Source organism: Erithacus rubecula (genome assembly GCF_903797595.1).
Source record: "Erithacus rubecula genome assembly, contig: SUPER_Z_unloc_4, whole genome shotgun sequence".
Lineage (NCBI taxonomy): Eukaryota > Metazoa > Chordata > Aves > Passeriformes > Muscicapidae > Erithacus > Erithacus rubecula.
In genome coordinates this window covers 3639074-3666239 of record NW_027635670.1, presented here as the reverse complement: position 1 = coordinate 3666239, position 27166 = coordinate 3639074, and the positions used below count along the sequence as shown (strand labels likewise).

The following is a 27166-nucleotide window of genomic DNA, read 5'->3' as shown; positions in this document are numbered from 1 at the left end:
TTAGAGACACCACCTGTTTAAAATCAGCCTACAGAATGCAAAACCAAAAACCTTTATGAAGAATGGCAATCCATTACTAATCAGACTTTTTAGTAGTAAATGTAATTTTCAGATATCTCTTTTTTGTTTCAATAAGAAATTCTGCCATTTATTTGTGGCTTGCAATTTTTTGGTTTTGCTACACTTTCAAAAACTTAAAAAACTACTTTAAAAGTAGTTTTAAAGTAGTGCTTTAAAACTTTAAAAACTACTAATGAAGAAATCCAGGCACAGGCATATTCTGAATCAATGTAACATGCAACTCTCAGATGCTGTAATCTGGGAAAACTCAGCCATCTCTGAGAAGAATTTGCTACTGCAGTAACTAATACCTTAAGACTTTTGACAGGAAGAAAAGAAATTAGGATGTCCATTTTTGAACATGCATAATTTAAGTCTTATCCTCTTAAAAGCACACAGATAAAATCAATGTTGAAGAATTCTTCATTAAATACCCCAAAAGTTTTATAGTACAACCATACTGAAATATTTTCAAGTTCTGGTAATTAGTATCAAATTACATTAATAATCCATAGGTGTGTAGCATATTTTCTTGCTGTATCAAAGACTATGTGTATTTTACTAAGTATATTTAGTATACTGAGATCTCAATACACCTCAACTCCAACTCAAAAACAGTTTCAGAATTCCTTCAAGAACCCAACAGCTTACCTCTCTTCTCCCCTACTCACTGTAAAAATTAGATGCAGTATTACAATTGGCAAAGCTTCCCCATTTCCATTTACAACATGGCTACAGGAACTGTTGTCATAGTGCAACACAAATCAGCAACACAGAAGGACTGACCTGAGGTTGGTAATGGCTTATAAAGCTCCAGATATTGCTCACCATGCAGCATCTATGGAAAGAAAGACAGTGCTGTAACAGCAATCAATAGATTACTTTGTCCCCCAAGTCAATACACAGCTATTTTAGAAAGTGTTCAGAGGAAACAAAACTTAAAAACCCCAAGTTCTATTCTTTTGTTTTTCTTCATTCTTCACCTTCATCCCCAAAATGTTTTCAAGTAAAGTTTCAAGCTTTTATGGTTTAAACAAAGTGTAGTGAGCACAAAGTAAAACTGAATATCAAATTCATCATACATCTCATCATAAGAAGACATATTATACACGTGAAGCAAATGAGTAATTTCTTAGGATATAAGAATATAAACCACTAAATTTTTCTCTTCTAGACGAAAAGCCACTAACAATATTGCAACAATACTAATTGAAGTCACCTTTCTATTATATGGCACACAAGCTAAATTAGCTACTGTACTTTTCCATACCCTTGCAAGATCAATATTTAGTCCTGAAAGAGAAGGAACACCATCAAACATTGATGTCTGAGCAGGAATTACTCCAAAGCTGGGTAAACAGCAGAATTCTTCACTTCCTTCAAAGAGAAATTTTAGGTGGTCTGGATCCTTAGTTGACATTCCCACACCAAGTGCATACAGAATAGGCTCCAAGTGAGTATATTTATACACATTGGTACCCAATTCACGGCCAACAATGCTTGTCTGGAAAAATGCATAAAATAAAAATCAAAAACAGTTAATATTGAACCTGCATTCTTTCTGTAATCTACCTACAGAAGAATATATCAAACTTGATGCTTGAGCATTTTCTTTACAGTCACATTTTCACATCAAGTATGAGTAATAAATATACCCTAAAATATTAATGTATTCATTGCAATACAAGCTACCCAAATGCAAGCCATTATACAACCCTTCAGGAAATCTACCTCAAGAATAAATGCATGCAGCTGCCCGCTCAGCAGTGTGTAAGATTTTTTCTAACACCAAACCACAATTGAAATAATTAACACAATAATAAGATTGAAACAAGGAAAAATTATCTATAGAGAAGGATCCAGAGCAAAATCACACTGCCCAACAACACCCAAGCTCTGCTGCTTTTCTGAATAACACCCTAATCAAAGAGGCTTAACAGAACTTACAAGCACTTAGATTCTGCATTATCCACTCCATTCAGCCCTAAGTTTTCCTAACATCCACAGGAAAAATAGAGACTGGAGTCTGGAGATGTTTTTCCTTCTGCTTCCTCACTTCAAAGTTTAAACCCCACCTTTCTTTTTGCAGATGGCAAGCCTTCTTTATGCAGACAAGCTGGGCAGCAACACAAGTCTCTCTGCTCAAGGTTTTCACCAGATTTGAGTGTATCTGGTAGACAGATGTACTTACCGTGTCAACAGAAGAAGAGATCACTGATCCAGAGCTTGTTGAATTCATAGAAACATTCCCCTGAGACTCTATCTGACTCAGAGCATCACTCAATACACTTATGGACTCTAGAGAAAGGAATTGAAAAAAAACCACTTTTAGATAACGATACATGACACACTCTAGTTACAGACACACAACATACGTAACAATCAGCAAATGAGACATAGCCTGTATTTCTCAGTTCATCTTTAAACTGCAAACTGAGCATGGTGCTGCATTTTACAAGCATCCACACAAAAGTAGAGAAAAGTGATTTCTATACAGGTTCCATCAGTTCTGCACCCACCAGTCAACCACGACACCTCTCTCAGTGTGTTAAAGAGAAGATCATGAGCACTTTATGTTTCAACTGTCTGAGAAGCAAATATCTGAAAGTTACTAATGATTTTCTTATCATGAAAACTATTTGCAATACAAGTCACAGGTCTAACATCCTGACTGTTACCCTGTTTCCTGAATCAGACAGACAGTAAAGTAAGCCAGTCTGAGACTGAACAATGACAAAATTACAAATGAGATGATGCATGGCTGAATTCAGCTATAGTAAAGGCAGGCCATCAAGAACAGCTCATTCCTTGAAGTTTAATAGGGCTAAAATCAATATTAAACATTAGAAAGAATTAAAAAAAAAAAGGTGATGAGAATCTTGCACAGAGAAATAAAAATGCGTTTTGTGGGAATCCTTAAAATCAGAGGGTTTTGGGAAATCTGCAATAAAGCAGGCCTCAGAGATAGCAGGACTGCAATTAGAGCTAAGCAGTAGCTATAAGATCTGTCAGCAGAAAAGGCCTATGAGATGTAGAAAGAGAGGACAAATAAAACAATAGTCTGTGTATTAACACTTGGCTAGAATAACTCCCTAAGCTGCAGAAAAGTATATCTAGCAAGATATTAGGAAGGTCAAAGCTCAATATTGGAGCTCTGTGCATTGCATTTTAAGGCTTATAAGCAGGTATTGTATTCAAAATAAGTAAGCATTGTTTCATTATAGTGGTTGGATAGAACTACTGTCAATGTGCTTTTGCTTTTTGATTGGTCAAAAAACTTTCAAAGTGCACTGTAACATCACATCCTGCAGCTGCTGCCAAGGAAGTGAGCTGCTGGCATCTTCCCACTGTCCCAACCATGTAATGAGACTGATGCTGGAAAATAAAGCAGCTCAAGATGCATTCCACAGCAGCCCCATCCTGTTTGTGATTCTGAACATAAACCTGTAGCTGGCATTAGTGTTTAAATCAGAGGAGTGCAAAATCATTACTTAGCTACCTTAGCTCAGAGCCACTCCCCTCCACTTCAAAACCCCTGGGCCCATACTGACTTGCATTGCTGCTTGCATTAACACAATGTTGCTCTGGTGCACAGCACTAAAGAGTATCCAAAGTAAACTGCATGCCCTCTTGCAGAAAGAATCCTGTTTTCCTTAACTATCTTTTGCTTACCATCTCACTGCCAGAACCTTCCTAACATTTGTTTGTGGTCTGAATCTTGAGAAGAAAAGGAACATCTAAGAAATAAACATATGTTGTTACCTCTTCTGCCAAAGACAAGCTTCCTCTTTGGATACAAGCTTTATCACAATATGACATGAAGTTATGACATTTACATAATGTGAAAATGTGCAAAACAAGATTTGCAATTTATAAGACCCTTTTAAAGGGCAATCTCTTTTATGCCTTTGTTCACTCATTAAATTAATAAAAGAAAAGCAATATAGAGCCATTGTGAGAAGTAACAAACTGTACTTCTTCTGCATGAACCAAAGGAAGGTCTCACATTGCTTTAAAATCTTCACAGGAGAATACATGTTTGACCTCCAAGCAAGCTTGAATGTTTCCGCAATTTAGCACAGCTACAAACTACTTACATGTAAGGATATAAAGATCACTTTTAATGGAGAGACAAAGATATATCAACATGCATTTTTGACAAAATAATTTGTCATAATTAAGACCAAAAGTATAAAGGTAACCTGTAAATTAGTAATGAAACAGATTAGTACAATCTCATTTCAAGGAGTCTTTCATGCAGAAGGTGTGACATGAGTGGACTATAAACTTGGTGAGCTGGCTAGTGCCTGGCTGAACATGAAGGAGGTCAGAGAGTCATAGAATAGTTTGGGTTGGAGACCCTCAGAGAGCAGCTAGTCCAACTCCCCTGCAATGATCAGATACATGTTCAACTAGAGCAGGTACCTCAGAGCCGCATCAACCTGACCTTGAAAGTTTACAGTATGGGGCATCTATACTACCTGTCTGCGAAAAGCCTGTTGACCATTTAACCATCCTCTTTGTAAAAAACTTCTTCCTTATAGCTCATCTAAATCAACCCTTAGTTTAAAGCCATTATCTCTTGTCCTCTTGCAACAGGCCCTGCCACAAAGTTAATACTGAAAGACTACAAAAAGGCGTCACTGAAGCCTTCTCTTCTCCAGATTGAGCAAGCCCAACACCTTTTCCTTTAGGAAAGGAGTTCCATCATTTTTGATAATTTTTGTGGCCCTTCTCCTGCCTTGCTCCAATGCTGGTCTATGTCTTTCCTGTGTTCAAGACTGCAGAGTTGGATGTCACACTCCAAGTGGAGAGAAGACCTTTGGGGGGCACAATCCCCTCCCACAACCTGCTGGAGATACTTCTTTTGATGTACCCAGGGATACAATTGACATTCTGGACTGCAGGCACACATTGCCAGCTTTTGTCCAACTTTTCATCCACCAGCATCTCCAAGTATTTCTCCACAGCTTACCTTCATCCCGTATTGATACTGGGCCTTGCCCCAACCTAGATGCAACACCTCACACCTGGCATAGCTGAAGCTCATGAGGTTCCCATGGGTTCATTCCTCAAGCTTATCCAGGTCCCACTGGATGACATCCCATCCTTCAGTTGTGTCATGCACCACTCAGCAAAGGATGCTCTCAATCCCGTACCTGTATTGCTGATTAAGCTAATACACAGTACTGCCCACAGTACATGCCCCTGTGGGACACCATTCATCAGAGATCTCCATATGGACATTGAGACATTGACCATCCAACCAACACCTCCTCCACTCCATCCCTCACATCCATAGCTCAGAAATTTAGACAAAAGTTATGGGGGGCTGTGCCAAAGGCCTTAGGCAAGCTCAGGCAGATGATATTCACAGGCCTTCCCTTACTCACTGATGGAGTCACTCCATCAAGGCCATTAGGTTAGTCAGACAGTTCTCACCTTAGTGAATCTGCACTGGCTGTTTCAAATCAACTCCCTATTCTCCATGACCTTCCCACACAGAGTTGGAGCTGACAGGATAGGATGGTAATTCTCAACCTTCTTTCTAACTCTCTTTTAAGACCCAAGAAATGTACAATTATACCAAAGAGCATAATTCTGGCAAAAACAAAACTAGTAGGAAACTTCTTATTTAACACAACTATTTTATCATTGGTAATGGATATTTTTTAAATTGTTGTACTATCAGGGAACTCTAAAACCTTAAATGTTCACCACTTCAGAATGGCCTGCTATTATACAGCAAATCATTAGCAGACAGAAAGAAAAGATTAAACTGGAGAACAAAGGTTGAAAACAGTCACAACAAAGGGTGCCTCTTTCCAAATGTATTAATTTTCCAGTAAGGGGACATTGCATATGAACCATACCCCTTAACAACAGATCAAACAGCACAAGTGTTTAAACCTTTTTTAAATACATATAAGGAAAGCTGACACTGAGGCTGGCACGCTTCTCCATCATATATGACGTGCACACATATATACACACACATCTTTGATGTGTTTTACATTAATTCGCTCTTTGTCAGACAAACTTATAAGACGTGCCAGAAGTCTGACAATGAGAATAGTCAAGTTGTTTTCTGTAAACAGATAGCTGCCAAGAGAATTAAAAATGCACAAAAATTTCTAAGAGCCAATTACAGACCTTTAGCTGAAGCTGTCTCACATTTTCTCAACTGAAGCTTGAGACAGAGTGCCTCACACAGGTCACAGACACAATAAATTCTGCTTCCCTAGATAACAGAACAACACACTAATTTGTGCAATAGATAATACAGAATGCTGTGTACAGCACACAGCCTGCAAGACAGGGATGGCTGTCCTCTGCCTCTACCATAACACAGTCTGATTCCCTTTCTACAAAAGGAAGAACTGGACAATGACACGAGAGCAAGTAGAACGCCATGAAGGCAAGGATAAAAACACACCAACATGAAGTGCATGGTGCAACTGTGACCTACTGCACCCTGCAGCACACATTCAGAAGCTTCTGCATCACACCTAATTTGGTATTTCTGTTTTATTACAGAATACAAAGTCATAAAGTCAAGCCTCTCTTATCAGTATTGCTAAAACAAGAAATAAGGTTAACATCTTGGATTACATTATTTTCTACTACAGTAAAAGCAAGTATTTTATCCAATTGCTTTTTGTCTTTTTTTCCTACTGCATGAATTGCTAGTACACAAATGCTCTTCATAACATCATATTATTCAAACTAAGGAAATCTGCAGAAAAGAAAGAGTTTTAACCTGCAGATGTTAGGTATTGTAACTTTTAATTTTTAATATAAGTACTCTAATTAGTTTCCTTTATTTCATAGTCAAATACCTTCAAGCAATAAAGTTGAGAATTTGACAGTAGAAGAAACTTCTACTAGAACAAAAATTCATCTCCTCAGCTAAAGCGAATTTTCTTCAACCCTTATGCTAATTCTCACAAATATACAATACAACAATTAATGCACAAGTTTTTATTTAGTATCTGTGGCTTAATGGCACTGGAAGGAAAAAGCTGTATCTTGACTAATTTCGTAACAAAACAAAAGCTAAGGCATGGAGTCATGCCAATGTAACATTTATGATTTCCTGATTGTAGATACCTGCCATATTGCATTGCAAGCACTTTTACTTGAAGCCAAAAATCTTCAGGTTTTTTTTCCTCATAGCATCAACTGGGAGATGCGAAATACCACATATAATGCTGAAGCAACTTTGAAAAGAAATCCCCACCTACAGTCTTTTCTGCTAGCAACCCATAAAAGTAATATAGTACATGTGACAGGTCCTAGACCAGATCAGAAGCCATGAAGCTGGAATTATGTTATTATAAATACCATTCCACAGCAGAACAGAGAGCATGTATAAACCTGCACACATTTGGAAACAGGATATCTGTAAGCCAAAGATCAGTCTGGTGACCTAGAACTACTGTTTGGATGGTTACATTCCCCAACGTGCCAAAATGTGAGGGAAAGGACAAAACATGAATTATTCTGGTTTTGGTAGAGGTATCTAAAAATGTATCTTTGAAGGTTTTTAATAAAATGTCCTCATGGATTCCTGAACCAACAGCTTAAACATCTACTGTGGATTTAAGTATCTTTGAAATTCAACTGACATTGTACATAAGGATGCTTTTTTCCCTTCTGCCCTGCACTCTTAAATGCTGGCAAGGCACCAGAAAAGTAAACAAAGCATTGAAAGAGAAAATAACTTTGGTCACCAGCCAAGGGGGTGATGTGACCTAAGAACCTAAGGCACAATAAGAACTTCCTTGCTGTCATATATCCTATTACTTAACCAGAGCTTTTTGGTAGTGAAATGTTCACCAAAAACCAGGATTCCAGGACAGAAAAAAAACCACAATTTCTCACTATGCTGTCTAAATGGGGCATCTACTACCTCTCTGGACAACTTATGCCAGTGTTTCACCACCCTCACTGTAAAAATCTTCCCTCTTACATCTAACTTAAATTGATCCTCTTTTAGTTTAAAACCATTACCTCTTGTCCTATGGCAGCAGTATACATTTGTCCCATTTTTCCATACTTCTCAGAGACCTTTATAAAGTACTGAAAGGCTACACTAACGTCTCCCAAAAACATTCCCTTCCCCAGGCTGAATGGCTTCAACTTAAAAGTGTCTCTTACCTTGGATGGTTCTAGGTTTGCTGGCATTATCAAAGTCACACACCTTCTCCCATTTCTCTCTCACTGCTTCAGGCGTCATTGGCTGATTCTTTCCTCTGACAATGGCACCCAAGGATCGCTCCCAGCGCACTAATGGGAAACAGCCAGAGAGTTCAGTAACAAACAAAGCTTTTCTTTTCTTTAGATAACTTTCAGGCCACCACCTTCAAGATGGTACAGTAAAGGAAACGTTTTAAGTACTCCAACATCACTCACCCGTAATACTTCTAGCTCGACTGAAAGGGCTTACTGCCTTAACTTGCATTCAGAAAGGGAATAGCACTGGTTTTAAGTTTCACTGAAGCTACAAAAGACTTACTCTCTCCAGAATTTCTAGTTTTAGTATTCTGTCTACTGAAAAGTTGTAGCTAGTATGTATCTACAGGCTTTCTCTTCTGACATAACTTGGACTATTAATGCTTAGGAATCTCCTGAAAGTATGAAAAGCAGAAAGTGAAAGCCACTTGTTATCAATAAAAGAACCTTAATATCAGTAGCTAGCACCTCTAAATGGTCTCTGAAGTTGTACCTCAATACTGTAACCTGAAAGAAACTAGTTAGGCCAATGTGAAATTAGTTCCATAAGGATACACCCTTCTGGACTATAATTCTAATACTTAATCAGTCATGTTTGGTTTGCCATTAATTAGCAGAAGGCAATGAATTAGGCCATACTGGTCCCTCATTAACAACCCGGTTTCATTTCAGTAACTTCAACAATAGCCATTACAACGATGAAATATGAACGATGAAAAACCCACTTGATCTAAGTGCAGATTTTCAGCTGTATTAAAACCTAACTGCTTGTGAAGGGCAGCAAGACATTTTGTGCTGCTGCCCTGCTTCTTTTAATCTGTTTACCACACTTACTGGAAACATTATTCCAGTTACACAGAACACTTGTAGTTAGAAATGGACAAAATGGTTATCAAGTTTGAAAAAAAAAATTAACAGAAAGCAGAATTACTTCCTGAATTAATAGCTCTACTTCCAACCCAATGATGATACTCATGTAGGCTGAAAAGTTGTACAGTTTATGAAAACAATGCTTGTACTAGGTTCAGTGGATCTAGGAAACAAGTCATCTCACACACTGAGTGATCATAAGTGCTCAGTACTGCCTGCAACTTTTCCTTACATTAATATTGAAGTTAATCACTGGAATCATTAAGGAAAATACATGGGCAGCATACCTACTGGTTGCTTAAGAAGACTAATTGCATCAACATGCTTATACACAAGTATTTTAATAGAAGCATAAGTAAAGGTGGAAAGCAGTGAAAAAAGGATTAAATAAATTTTTAAAAAAAGTCTTCTTATCAGCGTACTTTTATGTCATGAAAAATCAAAGCTATCAAGAAAAGCTAGCAATATACTTATACAGTATACTTAGCATCACAAACTCTATTTCAAATTATGCCCAGGATCCAAAAGTTAAAGAGGCAGATTTTCAGTTACTGTTCAAATGCAGTTAAAGTTAAATTTTTGACTTTTAGTGAACATAAGCAGTTTCCTCAGAACCCTAGACTTGTTTTCATCTTCTTGCCTGAGTAAAAAATCTCTTGAGCATACAGTTTAAGTCTAAAGAAAATTAGCACAGTCTTGATGTCAATTCCAAAACCAAAATCATTCCTGCAACATAAAGTACTTACATTTTCCAATCCACCCAGCTCCCACCTGCCAAGAAAAACAGAGTATCATCAGCTTATGACATGTCACAAAGCAAAGCTTTACTAATGTTGGGAAATAAAACTACACTCCAGAACAAACTCAATATACTAAGAATTTCTGGACTACTGCTGGTTGTATTTAACAGTCTAGTTAAGCACCTGAATGTGATCAACATAAAAAAGTTTCCACCCAATACATGAGTTAGCAGTTTGATGCCAATACCTATAATGAGTATCACAATTAAGTAATTACTCCTTCCTGCAAGCTACTTTCTATGTTTGAATGATTTTGAGAATAAAAATGTCTTTTGAATCATGGTATCTTTTCAACCTTGAAAGAGTACAATAAGAATTTTAACAATCAAATTGTTAGCATTTTGAGTACAGAACAGAACTTGATAAGGCTACTGCAGCCCTAAGTACCTGTCAAATGCTGCACAACCAGATCAGTATTTCTTCTGTCTATGGTGGGTATGTAGTTCACACATAGTAATTTAGTTTCAGCAAAAGGTTTAAGTCTGGACAAAATAAAACAACTGATTTTGGGAGAAGGAGCAAAAGGAGGGAAGGAGAGAAAAGAAAGGAAAAATAAAAAAATTACCTCAAACAGACTGCCATTTTCAGCACAGCTCTCATGACAAAGCCAAACTACTAAAGGAGCAACATATTCTGGTTTGAAAGCATCGACCAGATCTAGAGCAAATTGGAGGGAGGAATCGTGAAATAGAAATACTCTACAGTTGCACCAAATTATTTAATATAACACCCTCTTGTGAACAGCAGAACCAGGAAAATTTTATCAATACTGTTCTGTCATGAAAAGAAAGAACAAACAAAATGAAACACTTGAATATTCAATAAGTACAAACATCTAGTGAGATATGCATATGCTGCCAAACCCCAAGTGGCTTCTTAGCCAGAGAGATGACAGCCTGTTTAACTGTTGGGAACACTGCTACATGCAGACTGCAAAAACAGATAACTTTTCTAAATTTGCATCTGTCAGGCAGCCTGAACCAAGGACAAGATAGCTATACATAATCTTGACAGAGACGTACCCGAGCAATTTCTCTTTCAGTATACTAGTTAGCTATATATAGAAAGACATTATTGAAATAATTGCAGCTGCTGATTGATTAAAAATTATCTCATTTGGAAATGCTGATTTTTCCAAATAATACAGAGAATTATCAGCTCTGCTATATTTACATATAAATCCTATTTTGGGATCTTCATTGGCATTTACCCCAATAGAAAGCTGTGGACACTGCTGAAGGCCTAGGCAAAATCTCAAGTTGCAAGTATTTTTCTCAGGACAGGAAACTTTCTCAGCCTCAGCTAGGATTTTTCCAAGCTAGAGACTCCTTCTTTACTGTAAACACAAGAGAAAGAATCATAACAAAGATCAACACCTGCTGGATTCCTGAGAAAGCCAGGGAGAAGAGGTGTCTCTTTCTCTGACCAATGATCTGTCTGTATTTCATTTTGCACGAATTGCCTTATTTAAGGCAATGGTTTCCTTCAATAAATTGCTCTTTCTTGCTCTTTCCTGAACCAAGCAAGAGAGTGTCTTGTTGCTATTTTTTCACCGCTCGATAATCTTTCTCACAGCAACAGAAAGCTACCTGAACAGAGACACTGTCATGTATGGTTGTCCAGGCAGCTCTTATCACATGTTCTATCCTCTGTCTGAATAACAACTTTGCTTAATTTCCTTTTTCAGCTTTTAGAACATCATTCTTTCAACAGCAGTAGATATGCAGCTGTTCCTCAGCTAAAGGTCGTCAAGAATTTGCAATTATAGCCAGATTTTCCTAGATGAATAGCTAGGAAAGCTTATCATTACAAGTACTTCTTTAATAGCAAAACTAAGGTAAACAGAAGTTCATTTCTAGAAGTTACAGAAAAGTAGAAGAAAGCTGAATTCCATTTAATACAGCATGTTGTAAGTACACAGCAAATCCCTTACACTTTTCCAAAGAATTCCACTTTATGTCACAAAAATTTAGTCTCAAAATCTAGCCATATACTACTATCATTAATGCTTGTAATCCATTCCTAAAATAATAAAAAAATAGGAAGTTAAAAAAAAAAAAAGCATACAAAAAAGAATATGTGGGTCAAGTTAACCATACATAACAATGTATGGCAATGAAAAAGTATAGGTGCCTGGAGACATCTGAAGACAAATAGGAAAGTCCTGAATAAGATAACAAGGATAATTTGATAAGACACATGAAAATGTTTTTCAAATTGTGGTGCTTAAATCTTTTAAGAGTATTTGAAAAACTGGACAGGGATGGAGTGAAAGAGATAAGAAATAAAATCACTAGAGCTATATCTTACAGTGAGACCAAAGGATCTCTTTTCTTAAAATGACTAAGATAGAAAATTTTGAGTTCTATTTTATCATCCTACGTAGATTAAATATCTTCAGAACTTGCCAGCTACTGTAATCCATTTTACATTGTATGCTTCATGTATCTGATCTTCTATAAACCATTGCAATAAATCACTAGAACCTTCAACCTGTAATACTGCTAGAGTCATGCCTACCTGGATTATTTAGCTCTAAACCAGGCTACTTCAGTCAAACAAAATCAAGCATTCATTCTGTGCATAATATATAAAATATATTACTCTCCAATACCCTGTCTATCAGTCTGACAAATGTGATAATTTCCTGGTCTTTGAAACTGCCCATCATAAGGGAAAAGAAGGACAGGAATGAACTGAAATAGTCTGATTCTATAAGTTTTTCTGAGAGCAATCACCTTTAACCCATCTTTTTTTTCCCAAATTATTTTTCTTTCTTCTGGACATTTTCCAAAATAATTAGTCAGTCTATTTATCCAAATTTACACTTGCACACAACTGTTTCCTAATATGCTCCTTACTGAACTTCCCAATGCAGTACTCTCTTAAACCTGTACAAACTTTCAAAGATTAGCAGCTGTGCAATAAAGAAAAATTAAGCAACTCAGTCCACTATCATCTCCTTCTGATCATGGAAGCACAAAGTACACATATGACAGGTTGTGCAAAAACTCCGTATTTTGCAGTTAGGCAATACTATAACAAGTGCAGACACCTATGAACATACTTGATGTCACATGTGATGAAACAAACAAGCCTTTCCACTAGTGTAGGAGGATCTTGGAAAAGATTACAATTAAAGAGCCTTGCCCTATGAAATTGCTTTTGCAAATGAGAAAACTTGCTTCACATCTTGTGGCAGAAACTCACAGAAGTTGAAAGCTCAAAGACAAAAAGATAGTAGGAAAAATTAATTGGTAGTACATGAAGTTTGAACAACTTGCATTTTCTAAGAGGTCAGAAAGTTTGTTGTGCTTTAATTCACTGAAGCATATCAGTACATGCAGACCTTAAATTATTCACCTTGTGGCATGACAGTCTGGGTCAGCCTGGATCCAGCAGTAGGAGCAATTGTGTTGCAGTGGATGTTATACTTCCGGCCTTCAATTGCAATTGTGTTTGAAAGACCCAAAAGGCCAAGTTTTGCAGCACTGTAGTTTGCCTGTCCAAAGTTTCCATATATTCCAGCAGCTGAGGACGTCATGATTATTCTAAGGTGAGAAGAGAGGAAAAGTAATTAAATTATTTCTTAAAGTTATTTGATTCTACACAACAGCATTTTTCAGTTTTGGCATTATAGTCTCCACATTCCTCAAAACAAAGTATGCAAATAAGACATGACTGCTTTTTGGTTTTGATAACAATCAGGTAACTATTTAATGTCTGATGGATAGCAAATATCTCACAAATCCTGACACATTGTCAGAGCAGCAGCAAAGTAAAAAAGTCATGAGGCTTTCTGAATGATACTGCAACACTAGGATAGACATTCTGTGACACTGGGTCCTGTATAGAGAAAATCAAATTATTTTCATTTCTATCCACATTTCAGGTGGTATTATTCTTAAAATTAATAAAAGGTTTCAGCAGTCACAGAAAATTACCTTACTGAAAATTACTTCCCTTAATATTATCTACCTGGTAATATCTGAAGATCTATTCTCACAGAACTCACATTCAAAGAATTCTAATATGCAATCAATGCATGACAGAAGAAGACAGGAAAGTCTTGCTCTTTGCTGTCCCTGTTATTGCTTTGGAGATGACTGAACTTCTCACATTAGGGCTCCAAAACCACTAGAGTTCACAGCTGGTTTCAGGCAAGCAAACATTGTGCTGCAGGTCATCTCAATACAAAAGAAATGGGTCTACACCTTCACTTTTAAAGGAAGTTTGTCATGGCTTGCCACTGGTCAAATGCCAGGCATCCACGAAAGCTGCTTGCTCACCCAGCAAGAGAGAGAAAAAAATTAACAAAGGGCTCATGAGTTGAAATAAGGACCAGGATAAAACACTCCAAAGGTAAAGTAGGCTCAAATGTACAAAGTGAACTTATTTCTAACACAGACAGAGAAGGTCAATAAGAAGCAAAATAAGCCCTTCTCTTCCTCAAACCCTCCCTCCTTCTCAGCAACAGCGAGGGAGACAGGGAGTGGGGGTTCATCACTGAGATTTTCTTCTGTTGCTCTGGGAGAGGAGTCCTTCCCCTGTGAGACCATGGGGTCCCTGCCAAGGGGCACAGCTCTCCATGACCTTCTCTGGCACAGGTCCACTCTCCAGAGCAGCAGTCCTGCCAGAACTGCTGCAACGTGAGTCCCTCCCACGGGCACACAGCCCTCCCAAAACTGCTTTGACATGGGTCTCTCTTCCACAGGGTGCAGTGCTCCAAGGACAGGCTGCTCCAGCCTGGAAGCAGGGACCCCCTCACTTCACTGGATCTCCCACAGGATCACAGCCTCCCCCAGGCATCCACCCACTCTGGTGTGGGCACCTCCCCTATGGGCTGGGGTGGATCTCTCCATCCCTGTGGATCCCATGGGCTGAGGGGCACAGCTGCTTCACCATGGCTTCACAATAGCCTCCAGAGGGATTTTAGCTCTGGTGCCTGGAGTACCTCTTTCCCCTCCTTCTTCACTGACCCTGGTGTCTCCATGTTGTTTTCCTCACGTTCTCACCTCCTCCTCTTCTCAAGGTAGAAAAAATTGTGTGTCCTTCTGTTTTGATTTTCTTCTTAGATCTATTATCACAGAAGCGTTGCCATCAGCTCTAACTGGCTCAGCCTTGGGCAGTAGCATCTTCACCTTCAGAACCATCAGTGACTGGCTCTGCTGGGCACAGTGGAAGCTTCTAGAAGCTTCTCACAGAAGCCACCTCTGTGATACCAAAAATCGGGCCATGCAAAACCAACACAAAGCCTTACCAGACACTGTTCAAATCTACTTGTAAACATACTGCATAGCTGGGATCAACATATACCTCACTTTTTTATCTACCTTGCTGCCAATAATCTAGTGTTTTCAATCTAAGTAAAGAGATGTGTTGCAAGTACTGGTTCAATATGATGAAGACAACCTACAAACTCTGTATAAAGTAGGGATTTTGCAGATGGCATATGTCTATCCATAAACTGCAGAAGCACTCACTACGACTCCTATCTGGCAAATACAGAAAAGGAGACAAGTGAAAGCATTATCCTAAATAGATGCAACTCTAGAATTATGCTGTTTTTGAAGAAATAATTTAATTTAAACTCACAAACTTAAGACTTTTGCTATCCCCACAGTTCACTTCCCTGGATGAGAATGAATGTTATTTAGGTCACAGGATGAGGAAACAGCTCACACAGATTTCAACATGTGGGTACAATTAATATTTATATAATCAGTGCTTTGATAAGGTTTGTGAAAAAAATCACAAAAATGAAAAAAAGGTCTGATTTCACTGCACTATTTTTGAGTTAACTGTAATACATACCAAAACAGACTAAGAACAAGTACATTTGTCCAAAGGGTTAAAACTGACAGAGAAAACTCATGACAACCAAACACCAAACAAAAAAATGCATCATCTATGAGCAGAATTGCATGTACCAGTCATTTGAATGAGAAGAGCAGAACAAGAGTCTTTCAAAGTTGCAGTAACATACCAGTAACAAAAATTTCTAACCAGTTCTCATTAATAGAAATGGTCTTTTTGCATTCTAACAACTTCTGTTTGGGAAAGTCATAAAAATACATTTAAATTTATTGCAAGAAAAATATGTAAAGACAAATTTGGCTGAGGAAGTGAAGAGGAAGGATCAGAACTGAAAAGGCAATTGAGCTGATTTTGTTTCACCCTTGAGAAAGTGAAAGAAAAGAATGCAAGACACCTCCTTCACTGTTTGGGAATGCATCAGTCTGTTATACCCTACTGAAAAATTCAAAACAGAAGACACATTTTTACCTGCCAAACTTCTGATTTTTCATATGGTTCCATGCAGCTCGGGTGACCAGGAATGATCCCCTCAAATGAATTCTGTGAATTATATCTAGAAACAAATTGACATCAGTTTAGTAATTCCAGGATTTGTCTCCCAACTTGAAATGCACCATGTTTCTTCTTCATGACAACAATGCACTGTCTTCATACTCTGAAACCATTACTAAAAGAATGATGGACTGCTTTGGGTTTTTGTTTTTTTGTTTTTTTTTTTTTTTTGTCTTGACAGACCATTTTTCAGTACTTGCCTGAACATACACTGATCACAAAGGGGCTGCCCACATACACTGCCTCTTGATGGGGGCTCTTCTGCACAGAGTTCAAAAGCATTCAAAATTCCTGCACTTAAGGAGACTCAGACAAGAACTACAGAACACAACCTTTACAAAGATAGTGTTTCTCCACTGGCTTATCACCATCTACCATCTCAATGAAGGTTTTGCTGTTTCATCTGTCCCTTGGCACATCAGCTTGCTTTCCTCTCTAGTCAGTTCCAGGTCTGTTTAGTATTCAGCCACTCAATACTGGCACTAGGAAAGTTCTGCTCACAAAAGCTATCGTGTGTAATTCACACGGCTCTTATTGCATTTGACAACCAGGAGTGGGAAGAAAAGCCCTTCTTCCCCTTTGGAACTACATACACCTACCATGCATTGCAGCACAGACCTGCTTTGCACACTGAATACAAGCAGCTTGCCACTAAGCTTGAAGAGCAAAAGGTAAGCCTCCTGTGCCTTCTTTTCTTTCTTGTTCCCATGGGAGGAAAGTACATGTCACCTTTCACACAGAAAGTACATTCTGAAGTCATTTTAAAATCAACTCACCCCAATCCTCATCACTTATCCGAACAAAGGAACGGTCTCTCAGGATCCTAAAATGCAACATTAGGATAACAAACACAAGATCAAGATTTGTTTACACAAAATGGACAGCCCACACTCAAACAGGAGAAAATCCTCAGGTATACTCACCCAGCATTGTTTATAACAATATCTGAAATTAAAAGAGGAAACTAATTCAATGCACTGATAAAATACAAGCTTGTTTCTATTTTTCTCTCACTTCCAATATATACAGACAAAACCAGTGGATATATACCTCATGTTACATATATTCTATAGCTTCTTGTCCTGATTAATGAATTCAACCCTTGGGCAATAACTACAACATAATACTTCAGGACAGGCAAGTCTCAACCCAACAGGGACCTCAATGGGACAAAGCCTGAAAGGGAGGGAGAGTTGTTAAGTATGGGCTGCCTAGGAATCCAATACCTGCAGGATGCAGCTATCCTGTACAGTTTCAAAGCCTGCTTTGAATTTCAGAATGTCTCAATAAGGCAGCATGCACCACCATCTTTGTTGCAGTAGCCCAAATGAAAAACAGAGAAACTACTGAGTTACAAAGCTGATAAAGAGGCTTGGATCATAATAATTTCTTGTGAGATATTTAATTAGGCTCCTCTTGGTTTTGATTATGTGTACTTTTAGCCACTTAACCCTGAGTTAAAGTCACCAAGTGGTTTTAAATAGTGGCAATCATATGGTTAAAAAGAACTTTAATTGTTAGATAAAATACCTCAGGGTTTTCTTTTTTTCATTTCTGTTAATGTTTTTTGACCTAATGTAAGCAGAAAAGCTTCCAAAACATGAAATGCTGCTTTCAGCAACATTATTTATGTTAATTCTATACAGCTGGTTATAACACTCCATAGACTCTGTGCTTTGTGACAGAAATTGTTAATCATTATTGAAATTCTAAAAATCTGAAGAGCAAGAAAATAAGAATCATATACTAAGCTTTAAACTTCTGCAAAATCCACCAAACAACCCAGAAAAGTTGACCAATCTGATTAAAAGCTGAAAGCCCTGTATTCAGATTTCACTATGGGCATCGAGGGTCTGTGAGTACTACACTTCGTCAAAATGTATTTCATGCACATGTTGTTGATCGCACTGCTTATAATGGCTTTGCACTTGCAAATAAGTTTCAACATTAATTAAGCAACTGTACCTATCCTCCCAAAAGCCTCAAGGGCTGTCTTCACAAGCTTTTCACCATCTTCCACGGAATCTGTAAGAAGAAAGTACAAATTTTCAAATCAAATTAACTGGATACACTGCAGTTCCATGATATTAACAACTAATTCTACTAAGAGCTAACAAAAATAAATTGTGTACAGCTCCAGTGAAAATCAAATTCAAGTCCAGTCATTATCTGCATGTGGCTTAAAGCAAATCCCACACAGAAGTCCAAATGGCACAACATTCGCCATTCCAAGAAAAACACGAAGCAAAGCAAGCAAGAACTATCCATTCCCATTTTGCCTCTGAAAACTGTGGATGGACATCTGCTTAATACTTCAATGTTAAAAAATCAAATAAAAGAGAAGGGTACTAGTAGAGAAATCTTAATTAAAAGAAGCAATTTGCTCTTAGCATCTGTCTCCTCACTCCACATGATATTCCACCTGTTTAATGTGCATGTTATTGGTAAACTCACAGTAGTCTTTCACTGAGCAGCATCAGCTTTTCACATATCATATCCATTTAACATATCCACTATTCCTACAGATAAAGCATTGCATTCATGTGGAAAAGTAACATACCATAATTGGGTACTGCCTTCCCTCCTTTTGCTCTGATTTCATCGACAACTTTGTCAGCAGCTGAGGAGCTTTTGCCATATCCCTTAAAATCACCTCCAAGATCATTCACTGTGCATGACAAAGAAATGAAATGTTCGTTGTTAACACTCAGACTTCATGGTCTGTCCTTACCTCATTATCACATTGGAGGTTATAAGGAATATTAATAAAGTCTGCTGCACCTTGATCTTACTGAAAACCACAGATGACAAGAGAAAAATAGTAGGACATACAATTATTTTTTTAAGTAGTACAACATACATTATAACATGGAAAACAGAACCTTTTCCCCCCCTCTATCATGTATTCAACTTGCTTGCCCTGCCCATGCTACCTCTGTAATTGTGTTGCATTTCAGAGATTAATATCTAAATTACATCCCAATCATAGGCAATTTATTCCAGTCTCTAACTGGAACAAAGAGAGAAGAGCCTGATCTGGAGCTTCAGATCGTGCTGCTGTGGGATAAGAGGCCCACCTGACACACAGAGCTATTCCATGCTGCTCTCTGCACTGGGGCACTGGCACTAATGGCAGCTGCAATGTACGGTTGCCATGCTCTGCTGCACTCCTGTATTAGCACATCCCACAGCTTCACAGGATTACCAGGGGAACAAAAACACTCCCAAAAAAACCCATACAAACATTCTATTTGGACAAAGAACTTCAAAAATTGTAAGAAGTTGTTTAAATGCGTTCAAAATGGAATTGTAGGAAAGCCAGAATTAACTGAATTTACATCCAACACTGGTACTATGCTAGTCTTTTGCTACGGTGAATCCCAACTTTCTGCCTTCCAACCTCAAGAAGCCAAACACAGTGAAATCTACAAAACATGCAGGATATTCTTGCTGGTCTTCATGAAAAACAGCAATGTCAGATCTGTTGTATCATCTCAAAATGAAATAGACCCATTTTGCGGTTTTGGTTTTTTTAACTCCTTATATAAAAAGGAACACGAGTTGCAGGACACACCACAAAAATCACTCTGTATTATCCAGATCAAGAAGTCTCATCTGGAATTCTGCATTCAGCTTTGTGTGCAGCACTTCAAGAGAAATGTAGAACCACAGCAGAAAATTTTTGAGTTAATTAAAAATGCCAAAGTCCAGAAGAAGTGAGTATCAAAAGGGGAATGATATGACATGTCAAAAAAAAACCCAGAAAAAACAACCAACCATCAACAAACCAAACCCAAAAAATGCCCAGTCTGAAGCAGGAAGTACAAGTACCTTAACAGACTGATGCAAAAAATGAAGCAGATAAAGATCAATATCTAACAACCCAAGCATGCAGCCAGCACAACTCAAGTGAGGCATTAAGGAAAATTTCTAAGTGTAGTGATGTGCTAAGACAGAAAACACAGGCAGACTGCTCAGTCTGCAACATCCATGATACTAAAGGAAAGCAAATCAGGAATAACACCTGGGAAAGAAAGAGTGAACAATTTGGGTGGTAAACATATACAAACTGTTCAGCCTTGTTAAGATCTTACAATTGTCTACAGCAGACAAGTTGATATATGCTAATCCTGCACTTCAATAGTAATTTGCTGACAAAACCTTAATCAAATATTTTGTAAAAATTTTAGAGGGTGAAAAGCGCCTTAAGCTGAGCACAGGCACTAATGGAGTTGAAACAAAAATGAGTATGCAGGAAAGAGTTGAGCTATTCTAGGCTTTGAAAATAGTAACTCTATGAGTGCGATAGATCATTGAAAAGAAACCCTAACAACAAAATAGGACAAATAACATTATTTTAAGCCCAAGTTTACATCATGCAATTCTCAGTTGAAAACACACTGTTGGAAAGAGCCAAAGACTGTAGCAGCTTTGGCATAGTTATAGTCTGAACCTTGGGAAAAATTACTCCAAGGCTGTGAGTGTGTCATCAGCAGAGCAAATCTGAAGGATGAATAGTTGGTGCAGAGCACCTGACATCTACAGTTCAAGTCTTTTAAACAATAAGCCAGCTGATTTTTTGCAGTATTCTGGAGTCACAGACCAAACACAGATGAACAATGTAGATGTGCTGATAGATTGCGTCTTCTGGTTTGTATTTTAAAGGATTCATGCAATTCAATACCATTTCACTATGCAAACAAAAATACAAATAGGATACATAACAGGAGAGATGCTTCAAAAACATGACTCTAAATTAAAACAGCAAAACAAAAACCCACAGACAGACCACAAGAAACAGTAGATCTGGACATAACATGGGATGCAAGACAAAAGCAAATCATCCCTTCTTCCTGCTTTCAACTTTTCCTGGTAAGAGGCATGAAAGAGAAAGAATGACAAAAAACAGTAGTGGCAGCAGCCTTTGGGTGATGAGAACAGGGAGTTTTCCACCTAGGTTGCTCTTGTCAATCTAACCACACTAACAGAAATTCACCCAACAGAGATGCAGGACTGGACACAGGGGCTCATGTTGGGGCTTACTGTTATTCTTCCAACTGCTCAAAATATTCCTCCAGAGTATTTGATCACTGTTCCTACAACATACCTTCATTTCCATAACTTATAAAAGGTAACTTGTATTAAAGGTAGACATGAGCCTCATATCTGCTTCAGACTTAAAAAACTAAATCTTTATACAAGCAACTTCTTAACTCTTTGAAGTCAGCATTGTAAGAGAAAAAGAAAAACAAATACAAACATGAAGAGATAATACTGCAAGATAAACTGAAGTGTGGTGAAGTTTCCAAAAAGAAACAAGAGGTTGCCCTTACAGTCAATTCTTAACATACTATTTAGTAATTACACAATAAGCCAAGAGACAGAGGAGCATTAACAGTAGACAGGCAACAGAATATATTTTCTTCCATATCATTCTGGAAAAGTCAGACCACCACCATCTACAGAGAGTCAGTACAAAATACTTGGACTGCTTTAGTGACATAATTTTTGCCAAAAAAGAACTCGACATGAATTATCCATGTCCATAGTAAATACAACAAGTATAGAAGATAGCAATTAATAGGAAAAAAAGAAAAAAAAGACAACTTAATTTTTTGGAAGTTGTCTACACACATACTCATTTTTAATCATGAAGTAAAGCCAAACAATTTTTATGAAATTCTGTAAACTAAGATTGGGATTGCCACTAGAAAACTACAAAAAAAAGCAGTGAGCAAGTTCTCATCTATAATCTCTTTAAACATTTAATCTTGAACTCATCAACAACACCTGTACAAATTCATTCATAGTCCGCAAAATCCTAAAATCACAGAACCGTTAAGGTTGGAAATATCTTGTAAGGGCAAGTCCAACCATTAACCTAAGACTGCTAAGTCCAGGAGTAAACCATGTCCCCACGTTCCACATCCACACATCTTCTAAATACCTCCAGTGGTGGTAACTCAACCACTTCCCTGGCCTGATCCAGTGCCTGACAACTCTTCTAGTGAATAAAGTTTTCCTAAGAGCCAGTCTAAAAATGGCAATGCCAGCTGCCAATGAGTACCTCAAATACAATTTAACCTTCAGGATTGCCTTGTGATACAGCATTTTTCACAACTAAATATGCCCTGCTAAGGTTCAACAAAGGAGCTACAAAACCACCAGAAATCCTTTACTGACAGCTATTTGGCACTGACAGACCAGGCAGCTCTTCTGTCCCATGAGCCACAGAAAGAAACAATGCAATTGAGTTACGTTTCAGTAACATCTTTCTCGGGAAAAGACACTGTAAGACAACATATTCACATACTCAAATGGTCACACTGGAACCTTCTGAGAAGTATTTACACTTTCTGGTCACAGATTGCAGTAAAAGACAATGCATAAAAAGTATGCATTGATGAAAGAAATCTAGAAATTATCTGAATCAAACTGGCCTTCCAGCAAAAGTGAGCCCTTGGACAAACTTGGGTAACTTGTTTCATAAGAAAATTAAGCTTAGAGGCAAAATTAAACAGCAAAAGATAAGATAGAAAACCATTAAATAACAAAGGTTACTGGCAAAAAGGGCATGGACTGTTGAATGCAAGATATGTGAAAAGGCAAAGGTTACTGTCTAGATGAAGTTAGTTAAGATAAAACTTACCAACTACTGAAGCTCCTCTTTCAGCAAAAGCCAGAGCATACGCTCTGCCCAAACCTAGTTTAAAAGAAAAGGTAAAAACAAGAGTGAATTTGTTTCCTGGATCACAATTCAGATAAAAGCTACACAAAAATTAATTGCACCAAGAAAAATGCACCAATTCAACACCAACACCTCACAGGTTCAAAGTAAAACATTATTTCCCCCAGCAGCTCAAAACCTTTTATAAGAACAAAATATAAGAGTAAACAAACAGGTAAATAGTAAATAAAATTTCCAATAAAGAGAAAAAAAAAAACCCAAACAAACCATGCTTACTTTTTGTTATTGGATTCAACAGAATCATCTGGGAAAGCTGTATGCTGTTTGTGCTTGTGATAGAAAAATACACTTGGAAGGAAGAACCTTTAATGTCTTACTGTAATACTGAAGAAGGAGAGGATGTTTCAAGTTAATTAATTACGCTCTAAGTGAATAATATACTTTCCTAGTTAAAATTAGGATTTCAAAAAGAAACTGAACAAAATTTAACTGAAGATGTATTGACAAAACCATTTGGATACAAAGGAAAGCCTAATACCTCAGTTACCCAAACAGATACATAGTTTGTCTATCCTAAGAGAAGATGGTCATTTCTGCTTCACATACAAAAGCAAGGGTCTTGAGCCTTCACTCTGGCTTAGATATTAGTTGTGTTTGGCATTCATTACAATAAATGACTTACAGATATACTATGCACTGTACCAGTCAAAAGTTGTTGGGATTAATGGCACTGATCTTTTTTTCATTCATTTCAAGAGAAGGAGATTCAAACGATCAAAAAATGATCAGACAGAAAAGAGTTTCTCAGAATACTAACAGTATCTCTTTGCACCTCACCAGGACATCCAAAGCCAAGTCTCAAAAAAATAAAAAGGGGGGAAAAAATAAGAACTGTATAGACTGTTTTGAAGCACACTAATCTCACAGCAACAAGTTGAAAATTCCCTTAAGACTCCCTCAGGCCTCTGCAACAGAGGGTATTACATGTGAGATGTATATACATCCACTGCTCATGTAACACAAGCCCAATAAAATCTTTGTTTTGTTTTGTTTTGAAAACACAGCTGAGAAGCACACAAAACCAAGACCATTTTATATGTACTGGCCTTCTCAACTGCTAAACAAGGATTGAACACTTGAGAATCAAAATTAATAGTAAAAAAAAAAAAACAAGACAGGTTGCGTAAAGTATGTCCAACACAATAATTCACAAAGAATCTGCTCAAAGTGAAAACAACATACACACACTTTTTAGAAATGTGTGTGTGAAAACAGGTATCACTTCAACAGAAATTAGCAATACAGACATCTAATTAAATTCCCAGCTCTGATCTGTTCACCAGCATCCAAAAAATCAATGTTGAAAAAACAATGCTATTAGTAATGTAGTCTAACTACATTGATGCAAATTAAATAAAAGCAAAATGAGAACTAATCTGTAGACAACAGGACCTCCCTTGATCTTGGCTTAAATTTAATCAACTCTTACTAAAAAGCTGTTGTGAAATAAAACATACAAGGGATTTTCTCTATTAACAAACCATTTTCAAGCAGTCTAACCCTGAGAGTACAAGGTTCACTGTACATACACTTATGATACGCAACTTTTACTCACTGCAATACTTTATAGAAGCTTTGTTACTGCCACAGTGACCTTGTTTTGCTATTATGCAAGATATTAACCTGTTCTTCATTGAAACTCATATATGGAAAAGGCCAAAAATATAGATATGGTAAAAGCAGAAAAGTGCCATTAAAAAATCTGGTCTCAATTACTATCAGGTTGGTCACCTTAATGTGATGTACAAGGATAGTTCAGTGCTTTTCAAAACATCTTCTTCACAAGACATCACTTAATCTAGGGCCCCAAAATTACTCCTCTGGCTATGTGCAGCACCACAAAATGAGAGCAAAACTCCACTGTGGGGAGAGCAGAACCTTTCCAGAGTATGGCTGAACAAGTTTCCTAAAAAGTCATCACAAACACTCATCCACACTGACAGCTCGTATTTTTGCTTAAGCATCAGAGTAGTCAAAGCATGGATGCAAAGGAAGAAAAAAAAATAAAATAGGGAAGAAACAAACAACAACAAAAAACCACAACGAACCACCCCCACGCCTTAACAACAAATACAAAAACATTGCCTGGTAAAACCAAGCATTCCACTGCAGACCAGGTTCCCTGGAGAGATCAAGCCTGCAGACCACCAAGAGCGCAGGCCAGCCCTGCCGCTGACTGAGATCTCTCTGTGCTGCTGACAGGGATCTCTCTGTGCGGCTCACAGGGATCTCTCCCTGCTGCTCACAGGGATCTCTCTGTGCGGCTCACAGGGATCTCTCCCTGCTGCTGACAGGGATCTCTCTGTGCGGCTGACAGGGATCTCTCCCTGCTGCTCACAGGGATCTCTCTGTGCGGCTGACAGGGATCTCTCCCTGCTGCTCACAGGGATCTCTCTGTGCGGCTGACAGGGATCTCTCCCTGCTGCTCACAGGGATCTCTCTGTGCTGCTGACAGGGATCTCTCCCTGCTGCTCACAGGGATCTCTCCCTGCTGCTCACAGGGATCCCTCTGTGCTGCTGACAGGGATCTCTCCCTGCTGCTCACAGGGATCTCTCCCTGCCGCTGACTGAGATCTCTCTGTGCTGCTGACAGGGATCTCTCTGTGCTGCTGACAGGGATCTCTCCGTGCTGCTGACAGGGATCTCTCTGTGCGGCTCACAGGGATCTCTCCCTGCCGCTGACTGAGATCTCTCTGTGCTGCTGACAGAGATCTCTCCCTGCTACTACAGGGATCTCTCTGTGCGGCTCACAGGGGTCTCTCCCTCCATGCACAGGGATCTCTCCCTGCTGCTGACAGGGATCTCTCTGTGCTGCTGACAGGGATCTCTCCCTGCTGCTGACAGGGATCTCTCTGTGCGGCTCACAGGGATCTCTCCCTGCTGCTGACAGGGATCTCTCTGTGCGGCTGACAGGGATCTCGTCGTGCCGCTCCCCCCGGCCACAGGCCGGCTCCCGGGAGCAGCGCGGGCAGGAAGGCAGCAGCAGGTGGGCGGCTGCTGTCTGCGGCACTCGTGAAACTCCGGCCGGAGTAGCGCCGTGCTGAAACACGGGTCACACGCCTCAGCCACCAGCTCCAAAGCTCAGCGGGAAGGAATTAGGATACCAGGACAGCGCTTGGAGGAGGACACCCACTGCTGAGCGGGGTGCAGCGGCGCTGCTCCCCGCGTGTGTTTAAACAGCGGAAATCCCCCAGGTTCGGAGGGATTACCAAGGCGGGCAGTGTCGGGCCGGCCCCGGACGGCAGCAACTCCCGAGGGCAGCAGGAGGCACGGCCCTGACCCCTGCACAGCCTTGGCACGGCCGCGGCCGGCACGGACAGCGCCTCCTTCTCTCCTCTGCGGAAACAACCCGCTTGTCCCCTCCGACCAGACCGGCCGCCACCAGGACACCTGCCAGGGCCGCGGGCAGCGGCGGCTGCGCGGAGCCCGTACTGCCCGGGCTCGCCCCGCGCAGCTCCGCCGCCTCCCGCGGGCGCGGAAACCCCGGCCGGCGCTCACCTCCTCCAGCGCCTGTCACCAGCACCACCCGGCCGTCGAACCTCAGCCCCGTCGCCGCCATCGCTCCGCGCCGTCGGTCCCGGCTCCACTGCCCGTGTCCGGCCCGGCCCCACAGCCCAGCCCCGGTTCCGTCCCAGGCCCCGCCGCGCCGCCCACGGGAGGGACAACACGGGGCGGGGCGGTGCACCCGCATTGCGCATGCGCCAACAGCGCAGCCCGCTGGGAACTGTAGTCTACCATGGGACGTGATGGGATGGGCAGAGGAAGGGGAAGGGAAGAGGAGAGGGAGGGACGAGAAAGGAAGGGGTGGGGAACGAGGGCGTAGGAAGGATTGTGGAAGCAGAGGGAAAAGATATGAGGGGAGGGGAAGGGAGGGGAGGGGAAGGGAGGGGAGGGGAAGGGAGGGGAGGGAAGGGGAGGGGAGGGGGAGGAAAGGATGTGATGGGATGAGGAGAGGAGGGGATGGTGAAGGGAAAGGATGGGTGGGGAAGGGAAGGAGATGGGGAAGACAAATGAAGAGGAAGGGATGAGAAGGGTAAGGAAGAGATGCAGAGGGCAAGGAGGGCCTCGGGATGGAGGTGGTCGT

The 27166-nt window shown here is 39.6% G+C and overlaps 1 protein-coding gene across 2 annotated transcripts in view; it reads right to left on the bottom strand.

Moving 5' to 3' along the window:
- HSD17B4 (hydroxysteroid 17-beta dehydrogenase 4) overlaps positions 1-26740 on the bottom strand; it is a 57923-nt gene extending 31183 nt beyond the window's left edge. The window contains exons 1-14 of one of the 2 annotated variants that reach the window (XM_079331521.1): positions 26581-26740; positions 22984-23037; positions 18895-19002; positions 18300-18359; positions 17258-17279; positions 17111-17157; positions 16251-16335; positions 13329-13516; positions 10531-10622; positions 9912-9936; positions 8221-8349; positions 2252-2358; positions 1331-1564; positions 847-898 (exon numbers count right to left, since the gene is read on the bottom strand). In XM_079331521.1, coding sequence (XP_079187647.1) covers positions 847-898; positions 1331-1564; positions 2252-2358; positions 8221-8349; positions 9912-9936; positions 10531-10622; positions 13329-13516; positions 16251-16335; positions 17111-17157; positions 17258-17279; positions 18300-18359; positions 18895-19002; positions 22984-23037; positions 26581-26641 — 1264 coding nt within the window. In that variant the 5' untranslated portion in view covers positions 26642-26740. Of the gene's footprint in view, positions 1-846; positions 899-1330; positions 1565-2251; positions 2359-8220; positions 8350-9911; positions 9937-10530; positions 10623-13328; positions 13517-16250; positions 16336-17110; positions 17158-17257; positions 17280-18299; positions 18360-18894; positions 19003-22983; positions 23038-23298; positions 23324-26580 lie in introns of those variants that run through there. The other variant, XM_079331522.1, reaches the window with a different exon arrangement.
- Between the last annotated feature and the right edge of the window lie 426 nt (positions 26741-27166).